General features: G+C 32.2%; 1 protein-coding gene across 2 annotated transcripts; it reads left to right on the plus strand.

The window, feature by feature from the left end:
- Positions 1-197: 197 nt before the first annotated feature.
- On the plus strand, positions 198-8,311 carry LOC127730714 (caspase-3-like). 2 transcript variants are annotated; one of them, XM_052239226.1, is made up of 7 exons: positions 198-266; positions 1,925-2,039; positions 3,496-3,789; positions 3,999-4,097; positions 6,720-7,016; positions 7,298-7,511; positions 7,842-8,311. In XM_052239226.1, exons 1-7 carry the CDS (start codon positions 258-260, stop codon positions 7,972-7,974), a joined length of 1,161 nt encoding a protein of 386 aa, XP_052095186.1. In that variant the 5' UTR covers positions 198-257; the 3' UTR covers positions 7,975-8,311. The 2 variants fall into 2 exon arrangements, with proteins under 2 accessions (XP_052095186.1, XP_052095187.1); XM_052239227.1 differs by having other exon boundaries at positions 7,307-7,511.
- Positions 8,312-12,323: the final 4,012 nt, after the last annotated feature.

Below are 12,323 nucleotides of genomic sequence, written 5' to 3' on the forward strand. Positions count from 1 at the left end.
AGATGATTAAACTTAAACGAAGAAACGGACCAGTAATAATAAAACAAAAACAAAAAGACATTTAGAAAATATCCATTTTGTTATAATCAAATTATAACAGATTAGGATTAGTCTAATTATATATGTTTTTTAAAATTGAACTAATCAAAGGAAACTCGTCGATCGGACCATTGATCTCAACTGCTCATGCTTATTTATGCTTATGCAAGTCACGTGTATATACTTATTTAGTTTTGCAAGAATGACACAAATCTTTCATGAAAAAGGTAAATATTCATACAAAACTACTCTTTGTGTATGTGTGGGTTTTTTGAGTGCGTAGCAGGGTTTTAATAGCATATTATATGGATTGATTTTTGCTCATTGTTGACGGCCAGTCGGTGAGCTATAGACGAGCTGCTAAATTTGCAATCTCAAAATAAAGCCGACAACCAGGGACATGCAAACCCTTGGATGGCAGACTCTAGGGTCAAGGTGGAAAACCATGTTCTAAAAAGCAACACATGATGAAACGGTAGTAAACATACCATCACATTTGAGAAGACCATCCACATCAACAAGACAATACCATCCAGAGAAATTTATCAAGATGAGTACCTTAACAGATGCCTACAAGAACAGTTATATACCACTGACCATCACCGATTGGAACAGTCTGCCTGACGCGATCTAAGCTACATCCCTGGAGAACTTCAAAGAGCACCTACGGAGACTATAGCAATCAATATAAACCACCAGATTTTATCCTATTTTACCTGCCGTAAATACCGAACACCCAGTTAACACGTTTACACAGCAGTGACTGCATTAAGGATTTCCACTGAAGATGTAGTTGCTTAATTCTCATCCTTAGGAAACCTTCACAGATGCCTACAAGAACAGTTATATACCACTAACCATCACCGATTGGAACAGTCTGCCTGGCGCGATCTAAGCTTCATCCCTGGAGAGCTTCAAAGAGCACCTACGGAGACTATATAGCAATCAATATAAACCACAGGATTTTATCCTACTTTACCTGCCGTAAATACCGAGCACCCAGTTAACACGTTTACACAGCAGTAACTGCATTAAGGATTTCCACTGAAGATGTATTTGCTTAATTCGCATCCTTAGGTATCTGGTGGATAGTTGTTTCATTTGTAATCGTATCACATATCCTTATCTTTACATGAAAATTATTTATAATGATTTATCATATACCTAACATTAATATGATAGTTTTTGAATATGTGTTACGAGCGGAAGTAAACTAGCCATTATATACTACTGAACATACATTCACACCCTATGTGACGTCATGTGGTCGGGCTGATATGGGGTTATCAGCCTGGGTGCATTCGAACATTTATGATAAAAAGATTAATACATGTCATTTTCCATATCGGCCCGGATATCATCCTTCGACCCATATCAGCCCTAGGTTAACGTCTCGGAATGATACCCGGGCCGATATGGAAAAGGCCATGTATTAAATTGTATGTATCTCAGTTGCACAAATTTATGACATGTTTCGTCGTCCTATAACATAACCTCATTACATTAATGTGGGACATAAAATAGTATAATAGTCCCCGCATTAACTAAGATAATAAGATTTCAATTTTTATTTGTACAATACTTTAATTACACAGTATGCTTCAAACCAAAAGAAAAGAAAAACAAAAATATTAGAAATAAACTTTAATAAATTATGATTGTTGTTGTCATTAATAATAATAATAATAATAATAATAATAAATGTTAGTACTAATAATTACTATTATTATTATTAATCGAAAGAAGAATGTAAAGCAAAAGAAAGTTTTTGGGAGAAAATATCGATAATTATTTACCAAATAAATGTGTATACTGCGTGATCACGATTTTAAAAGTTCCAAACTTATCATTTTTTTTATTTTATTGATTTTTTTCTATTTAAAAGGGTAGCAGTATGGCCGCAACAAACAAGACAAATAAAGGTCAAGTAAAAGAGGACGGAAAACTTAAAAAAGACAAGAAATATATTATTCAAGGTTTAAATGGTGGTCCACGGGAAGGTAAAGATTGTAGTTTCGGCATGGCAAGCAGGCATGGGGCGAATTACATTGCAATGTAATGCTTTTCATTATAATTACTTGGACAAAACGAGCATTATATTACAATTACAATTACAAGTATTTTGGAAAGTAATGCATTAAATTACAATTACTTTACCAAAGTAATGCATTATATTACACATTACATTTTATAAATTGTATTATCAAAAGAAACATATATACAGCATTTCATGCTGCAATCTTTGTAACTATTAAAAATGTATTATAAAAATCCTTTCGTTGCCCTATTAGACCAAATGACAGCAGTCAAACAATTGTGATCACCTTCCTGAAGGTTATCATACAATTTTTGACATACAACCTTGGCCTTAGTCTGTATTAATTTAGATGAGAGATGTTTCCGGCTTAGAATTTGAAATTTAGGGTTAGGATTTTCTATAAAGTTCTTAAACTTTTGACTTTCAACTGTTGATAATGGGAGTAAATCACTTCTAGCAATGTACCCGAAAAGTGAATATATAGCTTTGTTTTGCTTTGGGCCATTTAATTGATATTTCTGAATACCAGATGGATTTACAAAGTTTGCGAAGGTTGGCTGTTCTTCTGGGTCAGGTTTTTTATATTTCGAAGTATACATCTCTGTGTTTTCTCTAAAAAAGAAATAACAGAAATGTTGTAAGGAATGTATTCTACCATTATGTTTTTTGATTATATTGTTAACTTAATATCAATGTTAATTAATTACTTAAATATCACAGATGTTTATACTTGAGGACAACAGAAGAAGTTTCCAACTTTTCAAATAGAAAAGAATACAGAAAAATTGACCATTTAAATACAGGTCGCAAAACTTAAATCTTAATATATTAAAGTAATTTTCAAAAGACACTTCGCTTTAATTTGGTTAAAAGCAGAAATAATTAAAAAAATAACTCCTATCTGATCATGTTTTCTGATTGGATTATTTTTACGTTTGTTGTAATGATGTCGCTACATACTTTTGTCCTTCGTGTTGCTAATGTCAGTACAAATTAGCGATACATTTCTTTTGGTGATCTTACATTCGATGAAAAGATCTAATGGACGTTGTGGTAACGGCAATTGGAACATATTCGTCGTCATCTGTGAAACAGATATTCAATAACGATCAACCAACTCGTGATGGCGTCCGTAAATTTATTGGTGGTATGATTTCAACTTCACCACTTGGAACCATTGGTTTAATAGCTTCCCTGTTAGCAGCAATCCTCTATCAAGGAAATCATGATAGGAAACGAAAGCTCTGGAATATCGTATTATCTCTAGCAGGAATGTTGCTTCAAATAGAAATGGCCTGGAAATTTCATAATTGGTAAGCTGAAATCATCTCAGTTGTCGTAGTGTTTTGTTCTCATCCGATCCTTATTGTCAACTTCTAGATTTGAGTCAAGTAAAATTGTTAAAATAAACATTACAGATGAAGCACCACAGAAGATAACGAAAGGCAAATCGGGCAAAACTGAAAGTATAGAACTTAAGCTAGGAACTACCGAATTGCCTCTGGAAGACGCCCAGCTTGTTTTGGACCAGTACAAAAAGTTAAAAACAGACGATAGGTTTGTAAACACATCAGGTTTTCTTACCGAGCTTTTCCGGAAGTTGCAACCATTAGAGAAGGGTCAGTCTACTAGATTAGAAGTGGACATGACAGTGAGGCAGTTCCAGGATTACAGTGAAGGATTTAAATACAAGATGGATGCTAAACCAAGAGGTGTTTATTTTTCTTTATTAAATATTGATTAAATGGTCTTGCAGTCAATAATACAGAGTTTTCAATGCACCCTTTTTGTTCACTTGTGGCAATATGTATTAGTATTAGATAAAAACAAATCTAAAATAATCAAATCAATTTACTTTAATATGATTACATATACTGACATTTTATATGTATGCCTAAATTTGTTTTGCCTGTTTGGACAGGTTATGCATTAATTATTAGTAATGGAACATTTTACCAGATTCCCGGAGACCCTTTAAGTAGAGAACTACCGAAAAGACCAGGAGCAGACACTGATGCAGGTAAAGTTTTATTTAGTTAAAAGTCTGAATATAGGTGTTGGATTTTTCTGCAAATAGTCACTCCAATATACCGTTTCACATTCAATACAGCAGTGATGATCTTTTTACTATGCTAAATCTTTTCAAAAGGGATTAGATTATCACAAGGTGGCAAGCAAAAAACGACAAGTCGAAGATTCTATAAGATATTTGTTATGTAACGAAAGTCTTTACCTGGAATTCTAGAAATCTTTACCTCGCAAAAAGTAAAAAAATAACAAAAAAAATTGACAATTTATAACTGTTTACTCTTTTAAAGAAAGGATTTTCATCAGTAAAGTTGTTAGATATAAAGTGATGCATCGGGTACAATTTTCGGTCCATGTTCTTTTTCCATTTGTTTCGATATGTTTTCTATAAGTTAAAGAGAAAGCCGAAGGATACCAACTCATAACTCGAAAATAAACTGACAACGCCATGGCTAAAAAAGAAAACAGACAAGCAACAGTACACAAAACACAACATAGAAAACCAAAGCCAGAGCAACACGAACCCCACCAAAAACTGTTATAATCTACGTCATTTGGACTCCGTTGGATAATTGTCTCGTTGGCAATCATACCACATCTACATGTACTTATTTTATATATTTTTTTGTCGTCTGCATATTCAGGCATGTTCTACTACTTTGAGTAACTTATAACGAATGCAAATTACGTCTGGTAAATCCATATTGATCTCAAAATAGTTCCTCTTTTATGTTGTATAATTTTGTTGTATAATTTGTAATATATATTTATGAAGTATTTTTGTTTCTATGGTATTAAGCAGTAGTATAAAGAAATAAAACCCATGTCTTCCTTAAAGATATATTACTTTCTGTGAACTTACTACCAAATTTCTTTGAAATCAAGGTTGACGATAAATACAGAATTATAAAAACCTTTCCGTATACCTGTTAGATTTCTGTATGTAAAGTGCAGCTTTAAAGCACATGCACTTGTCTCTGTAAAACTTAACTAAAGGTATAAGGTATATGTTTGTACAGAGACAAGTTCTTGTGCCTTACAGTTAGGAACAATAATAAAATATGTTTTCATCGCATTTTTAATATGATAACATATTTAAATTCTAACTTTTGACAGGACTATAGGGTCTGAAATTAAAAGTGAACATAATCATTATTAAAAAGGGAGACTATTCTTATGTTCAATTTGTATGGTCGAAAACAAACCACTGTTCCAGGTTAGGGGAAAAGGGGGGGGGGGGGGTGGGCGTCCGCAAACATGTTTAACCCGCGTTCCAGGTTAGGGGAGGGGGAGGGTTGGGCGCTCGTAAACATGTTTAACCCCGCCAAATTCTGTATGTGCCTGTCCCAAGTCAGGAGCCTGTAATTCAGTGGTTGTCGTATGTTGCTGTATATCATATTTGTTTTTCGTTCATTGTTTTGTACATAAATCAGGCCGTTAGTTTTGTCGTTTGAATTGTTTTACATTTGTCATTTCGAGTCCTTTTATAGCTGTCTATGTGGTATGGGTTTTGCTCATTGTTGAAGGCCGTACGGTTACCTATAGTTGTTAACTTCTATGTCATTTGGTTTTTGGTGGAGAGTTGTTTCATTGGAAATCATACCACATCTTCTTATTTTTATACAATCTGTCATTATAGTCAGTTCAAAGTTTTCTGTTAAATATGAATCTAAGTGGAAGAACTGGGAAGAAAATAAGCTACGATGATAACAAAAAAGTATAAACACTATCCCCAATTTTTTTTAAGGCTAAAAATTGTTGAATCTATAAATGGGAGTTACAAATGGAAAAGTAGTTCATATTATACATAAAATATGTCCACTTTATTTTTGTCTAACTTGGGTTGTATTGCTCTGGTGCCATTTATTTCGATATATAATTATACAAAAATAGTTTTGTATAAATATATATAAATTTAAACAGACCAGTAGTGACATTTTGTAGTCAAAATACTTCGCAGTTCCAAATTGAAATTTCTCACCTCCAAGTTGTAATTTCTCAGGACTTCGACATTTCTCAATTCCGAATTGACATTTCTCGGTACATGACATTCCTCATCAGTACTTGACATTTTCAGTGCCTAGTTAACATTTTTCAGTGCTCGACATTTCTCAGTTCCAAGTTGACATGCCATTGCCAGGCCCGCTAAGCTGACATTTCTGAGTAGATAACGTTTCAAAGTTCCATGTTGACATTTCTCAGTACATGATATTTCTTCGTTCCAAGTTGACATTTCTCAGTTCCAAGTTGACATTTCTCAGTTCCAAGTTGACATTTTTTAGTTCTAAGTTGACATTTTTTAGTTCTAAGTTAACATTTTTTAGTTTTAATTTGACATTTTTTAGTATCAAGTTGACATTTTTAAGTACATGATTTTTTTTTTTCCAAGTTTACACTTCTCAGTTCCAAGTTGACTAATGAAAAGTACTTCAGAAAGTCGTAAAGTGCATTTTAACAAGTATAATAGGTTTTATTTTCATGTCATTATAGATAAGGTAATGGGACTAAACTTACAAAATTGTAATCCCTAATTTTATACATTTACATAATCTTGTTCTAAAATTTGCTTTCTGACACCGTAAAATTTTAATTGTTGTTCATACTGTATTCTCAGAAAACTTGGAAACAGTTTTAACTGGACTAGGATTCCGTGTAGTAAGGAAAGATAACCTGAAAAAATGGGAAATGGAACATGAAATAAAGACCATCGCTCGTGCTGATCATAAAGCCTTTGACTGTTTTCTACTTATTTTGTCCAGCCATGGAAATTTAGGGAAATTATATGGTAGTGACGGGCAACAAGTTATGATGAGTCAGCAGTTAAAGTTGTTTAAAACAGAAGCGTGCAAAGACCTGAAAGGCAAACCAAAACTGTGTTTCTTTCAGGCCTGTCCTGTTGGCGAAGAAGATGGTAGGTTTTATATCAAGTCTATCCTGTAAATAGTTAAATATTATTGCATTTATACGGTAATATTATCAACATACTTTATTATTAAGCTATATCTCTTTCAAGTCTGTTCATAATTCCCGATCCACATGGAGAAATTTAACTTTAAGTGCTGTTGGCTAAACAGTTATGGTAATTATATATTTCAACAAATCGAAATTCCTTCTGCAAAAATAATTTGTACTTGAATAAAAAAATAACAGTGTCTACGAAAGGTAACATTTAATCAAAATATGCCCTCATAGTACTTGTAGTTGCAGACACAGCAGCTCTGGCAATGGAAGGAACAAATAAAGGGAAAAAGAATATTTCCGACGAGAAACCCAAGTTTTTGATTAACGACGTTGATTTTCTGGTGGGATACTCTTCTCTACCTGGATCTGTTAGTTACCGTTCCGAACAATCCTCATCATTTTACCTCAACTCACTCTACAAAAATCTCAAAGACAAAGGCGAGGCGTAAGTAGAAGTGTTGTCATCATGATAGCTGTAACTGTCAATTGTATTACAATTATTAGATAAATTTTCTGAAAAAGAAATATCAGATTTGATCTTTTACGTTGACTTTATAGGATAATTAAACGTATTGAAACACAACTATTTAACTGAGTACTAAGACACATATTATTTACCTCATTATACCTCATACCACATCCGCTTATTCATACACAAGAGAAATGTGACATTTGTTAGAAATCTAAGATAGCCAAACATATTCTTAACTAATTCTGTTTTCTGTAATATACCATTGTATAAGTGGTAATTCAAAATCTGACTGATTTATTTTAGGTATGATCTTGTTACTATTTTGGAAGATGTTAACCGTGAACTCACTGCTAAGAAAGCTAAGTACAGAGCTGGCGATGTTAATGCTGTATCAACTTTTGTGTCATGTCTACGAGGACCAATATTTTTCCAATAATATCTATGTACAAAAGATTGTCAAAATACAATTTAATTACACGTTTGCTTTAATGCCACACATGATTATGAATGATTGTATTTACTACCAAACATGATTAACGGTCCTCTGTTGCTTCAATTAATATAATAGTGGGGAACTAAATATATTACAAAGAAGACTAAACATACTAAAGAAAGGTAACGTCGCAAGTGACCTGTTTTAAGGTTGATTACTGACTTTACTCAATATTTTTTTACGATTGACCATAATATTAATTAGCAATCTCCTACAGGTTAATATTGTTTTGAGATTCTGTGAAATAATATATAGTTAAATAGATCATTATCATTCATGACCTATTTGTTGCTGTATGCTAATAAACTTACAAACAATAATTATTAAAATCAGACAGCATACTAGGAACATTTTGAATAAAATGGGTACGAAGCAAAAATTTCTAGGAAAACAAGAGGCGGAAGATATGATATATAAGGGACATTAAAAACTCATAAGTCGAAGAGAAACTGACAATGCCATGGCAAAACGACAGACGACGAAAAGGCAAACACGTCCACAAAACACTGCATAGAAAACTAAAAACTGAGCAACACGAACCCCAATAAAAACTGGTGATCTCAGGTGCTCCAGAACGGTAAGCAGATCTTGAGCCACTAATGGCACTAGAGGCAGGGTTTTTATGGTTGATTTTCTGATAGATTTACTGACAAATATGCTTGTAATTTGTATGTTTTTTACCAATCATCTTATCTTTGATACATTTCAAACAATTTAAAAGGGTTAGGCAAGGACTTTTTCTTAATAAATATCAGTCTTCAAGTTAATATTTCGAATTTGATTGATACATGTATATAAATATAGGGTCTAAAAATCAAGAATCAACATTCAATCTGTCTTGGCGTGGATCAGCTTGAAAATAATCTGATTCAGTTACTAAATTGAATTATATAAAAACTTGAGAATGTAACGTCAACAATGAGTGTAATAAAAAATAGTTGTTACAATTTACAGATTCACGCAATATTTAGCTATGTAAATTACCGACCGTGCGAGGGCTGTATAGCCAGTCAAGGTCGTTAAAAACTCCCATCATCATATGTAAATTGTATGATGTTCAAGATTAATTCCTTTGGTTTATGATGAAACGGTTTTCGTCTATTTTATCGAATCTATCAAGTTAAAAGAATTTAGCTGGTACATTCGAAATCATGCCCTACCCCTCTGTTTTCTACCTTGTGTGTCCAAATTATGGTTAGCCTCTATTATTTGAAAGGTGTTATTTTCAAAAGAATGTCCTGTTCGTAAGAGGTGTCTCGTGATTGGACAGTTTCTTCCTTTGGAATAAAATTACTGGACCGGTGATTATTTAGTCTGATTATTTATTAGTTTTATATGTTACTGTTATGGCACTGTAACATTACTACTGATTGATTAAAAAAAACAAATAGATAGACTAAAGCAAAAAATTATACTGATGGGGAAATAGTGTTTTACTTTATCGAAAGTGACCTCTTTTTCATACATTAAAAGTCGTCTTTAAAAAACGAACGGTCAATGTTACAGTCCGAGTTTTATTTAGCCTAAACCAAAGTTATTACTGTAAAGTTTTCCGGTCACCATCACAATTTGGCCTATTTGTATCCGATGAATGTGAAAATGTCCATATACTAGTATTGTGTATCTTTCATTACCGATTTCGACACTTATTGAATTATAGTTAGCTCATTACTGATATTAACCAATGATCAATATGCTATAATTGTCTTGGAGCGAAAAAAAAATATATGACCCTTCTGAAGCACTCTTTTTTTTATGAGAATTAGAAGTGTCCGAGGAATTTTATATTTTCTGTTCGTATACATATTTTTGTTTCCTATGTGCACATATCGTGTTAATTTTGATTCATTGCTTGAACTGTTTATTTGGACTGCTGATGCCTGATTTTCCTTTTTTGACTAAGTAGGTTCAGTATCTTCTTGCAGAGAGATCATTCGAGATTTAAAATCAATATCTCTAACAGCCAACCCTCTTAAGGAGCACCTGAATCCACCTCGGGTCTCTAGCGGGTTTTTGTTGCTCAATCTATAGTTTTCTGTGTATTTTTTTGTAGATTGAATTTTTCTATTCGTCTGTTTTCTTTTGACTTTAAAGATTTCAGTGAATCTTTCAATTATTTTAGTGATTTTCAAGTTTTAAAGACCTTTGACATACTATTCAATAATGTTACCTCAAATTAATATAATTTTGTAAACTTTTATTGTTTGTCCAAATGAGACAGATACATTAAAACCTTTTCTTTTATTTTCAAAATATATTTGTTGGTTATCCTATGTTTACTTGTTCTTGGAAAGAAGCAGTATATTAATCAATATTATTTTAATTCTTAGTGTTTTATTATAATGTTTTCAGATAATACCACTACTGGCATCATAAAAACTATAAATACGTTTTAGAACGATTAAAAATCTGTTGACAAATTTGATTCATTCTACTTAGTATCTTTAATAAAGCTTTTATGTAACACACTTCTGATAAACAAGCATCAACCGAATATAAAATTTCTGTACTCAATATTCTCGAATAGCTGACCTTTCTCCTTCTTACAAACAATATTTTGATGTTATCATTGTCATGTCACCTAGTCTTCCGCGACTAATATATTGATTAAAAAAAGATGGATGAACGACATGGTTTTGCTTTTAATTTGTTTTTGGCTTATAAATTATTTACAAATATAGAAATTACTTGTGGCGAAAGGAGTATCTGTTAAAAAATTAATAACTTCGAATCATTAAAACAAGATCGTATCAGATAAACTTAAGTAATAACAGAAATTTATTTTATCCCAAGTTATCGAAGCGTGTCACATTGAACAAAAAAAAGTATTTAAAAAGGTCTCTAGATGCCTTTTTATTTGATTATCGTGTTGGGTTATTATCTCATTGACGTTCCTCAAACCCCCTTTTTGTCTTACACGTACACGTAAAAAGCAAGTTGAAATCTTTAAATAATCAATCTAAACTAAGAAAAATTTGAATAAGTTTTATAACATGCGAGAGAAGAACAAGTTTGGAGTACTCTGATATCCCCCACTATAAAAATAATGTAAGAAATATATCATGTTTATAATTACATTTTTATTTAACTATGATAACTTTGCTATGTCCGTAATACGCTGACATTGCATTTCTACAAGTAGTACACATTTAATAATATGTTCAATTTTTGTATTGAAAAATCTAAATTTTAATGTCAAAGGGTATTTTTAAAACGCTTACAGTTGCACACTTGGGACCAATATAATCAACGTCCCGCCTTGAAGATTTCATACAATATTAAGTTTTACAAATAAAATCAGTCTGTGTAGTCCACGGGAATATTACTTATCAATTAACTCTTAAGTTAATTATGTATAAGCTAAATAGACAAAAGCAAATATTTCAAACTTAACATGACAACGATAAACTCGTTTGTTAATTATATTCTTTGGCGACTAATGCATTTTTCATTAAGCAAGTTAATGCACACAGACTTGGATTAAACTTTCGAAAAACAAGATGAAACCGTCGCAACAGAAAAATGATTCTACCAAAGCGGTAAGTCTTTCATATTTCTGACTTATTATACTATGGAGGTTTTATATGATAAATGAGACAGTTAGAACAAATAAAACAGAAATGAAATCTATAATTTAAATGATCAATTGTTTGAATGTTCCTGGCTGTACTAAATTAAAGAAGTTAACTAATAAGCAATGCTTTTCTATTTGTAAGTTATTCAAAATGTATTGTTTGTTTTTCCTCACATCGTCATGGCTCATATTTGGTACACTTAAAAATTTTCTGAATTTTTGTCAGACCTGAAACTGGCAGAAACAATCGATCATAAATACAAACGAAGCAGTTTGTGAATGACCGACAAAAATCTGCCTTCTTACAGTCATTTCATATAATGTCTAGATACAATGTTGTCTACTCTATGGTCGGGTTGTTGTCTCTTTGACACATTCCCCATTTCCATTCTCAATTTTACAATGGATAAAAGTTGGTTCGTTAAAAAGAAACTACGAACCCGGAGGGTGAGTGGTAGCTATAAAATATAGTACCGGGTATATCAAACCTGCATATAAGACTTTACAGAGACAACAGAGACAAGCATGATTACATTACAAAGTACCGATATACCAAGACAATGCAAGTGTATTATAGGGGAATTGTTATCAACTGCCATTTAAGTAGCAGTTCTGGTTAGAATAAGACTACGCAAATTTGTATCCTGATTATGCTTCGTTTCAGTGATAATGACAATTACGAATTTCTCTGAAGTAGAGATATGGCAAATTAATGATA

This window comes from Mytilus californianus, unplaced genomic scaffold (genome assembly GCF_021869535.1).
Source record: "Mytilus californianus isolate M0D057914Y unplaced genomic scaffold, xbMytCali1.0.p SCAF_2, whole genome shotgun sequence".
Lineage (NCBI taxonomy): Eukaryota > Metazoa > Mollusca > Bivalvia > Mytilida > Mytilidae > Mytilus > Mytilus californianus.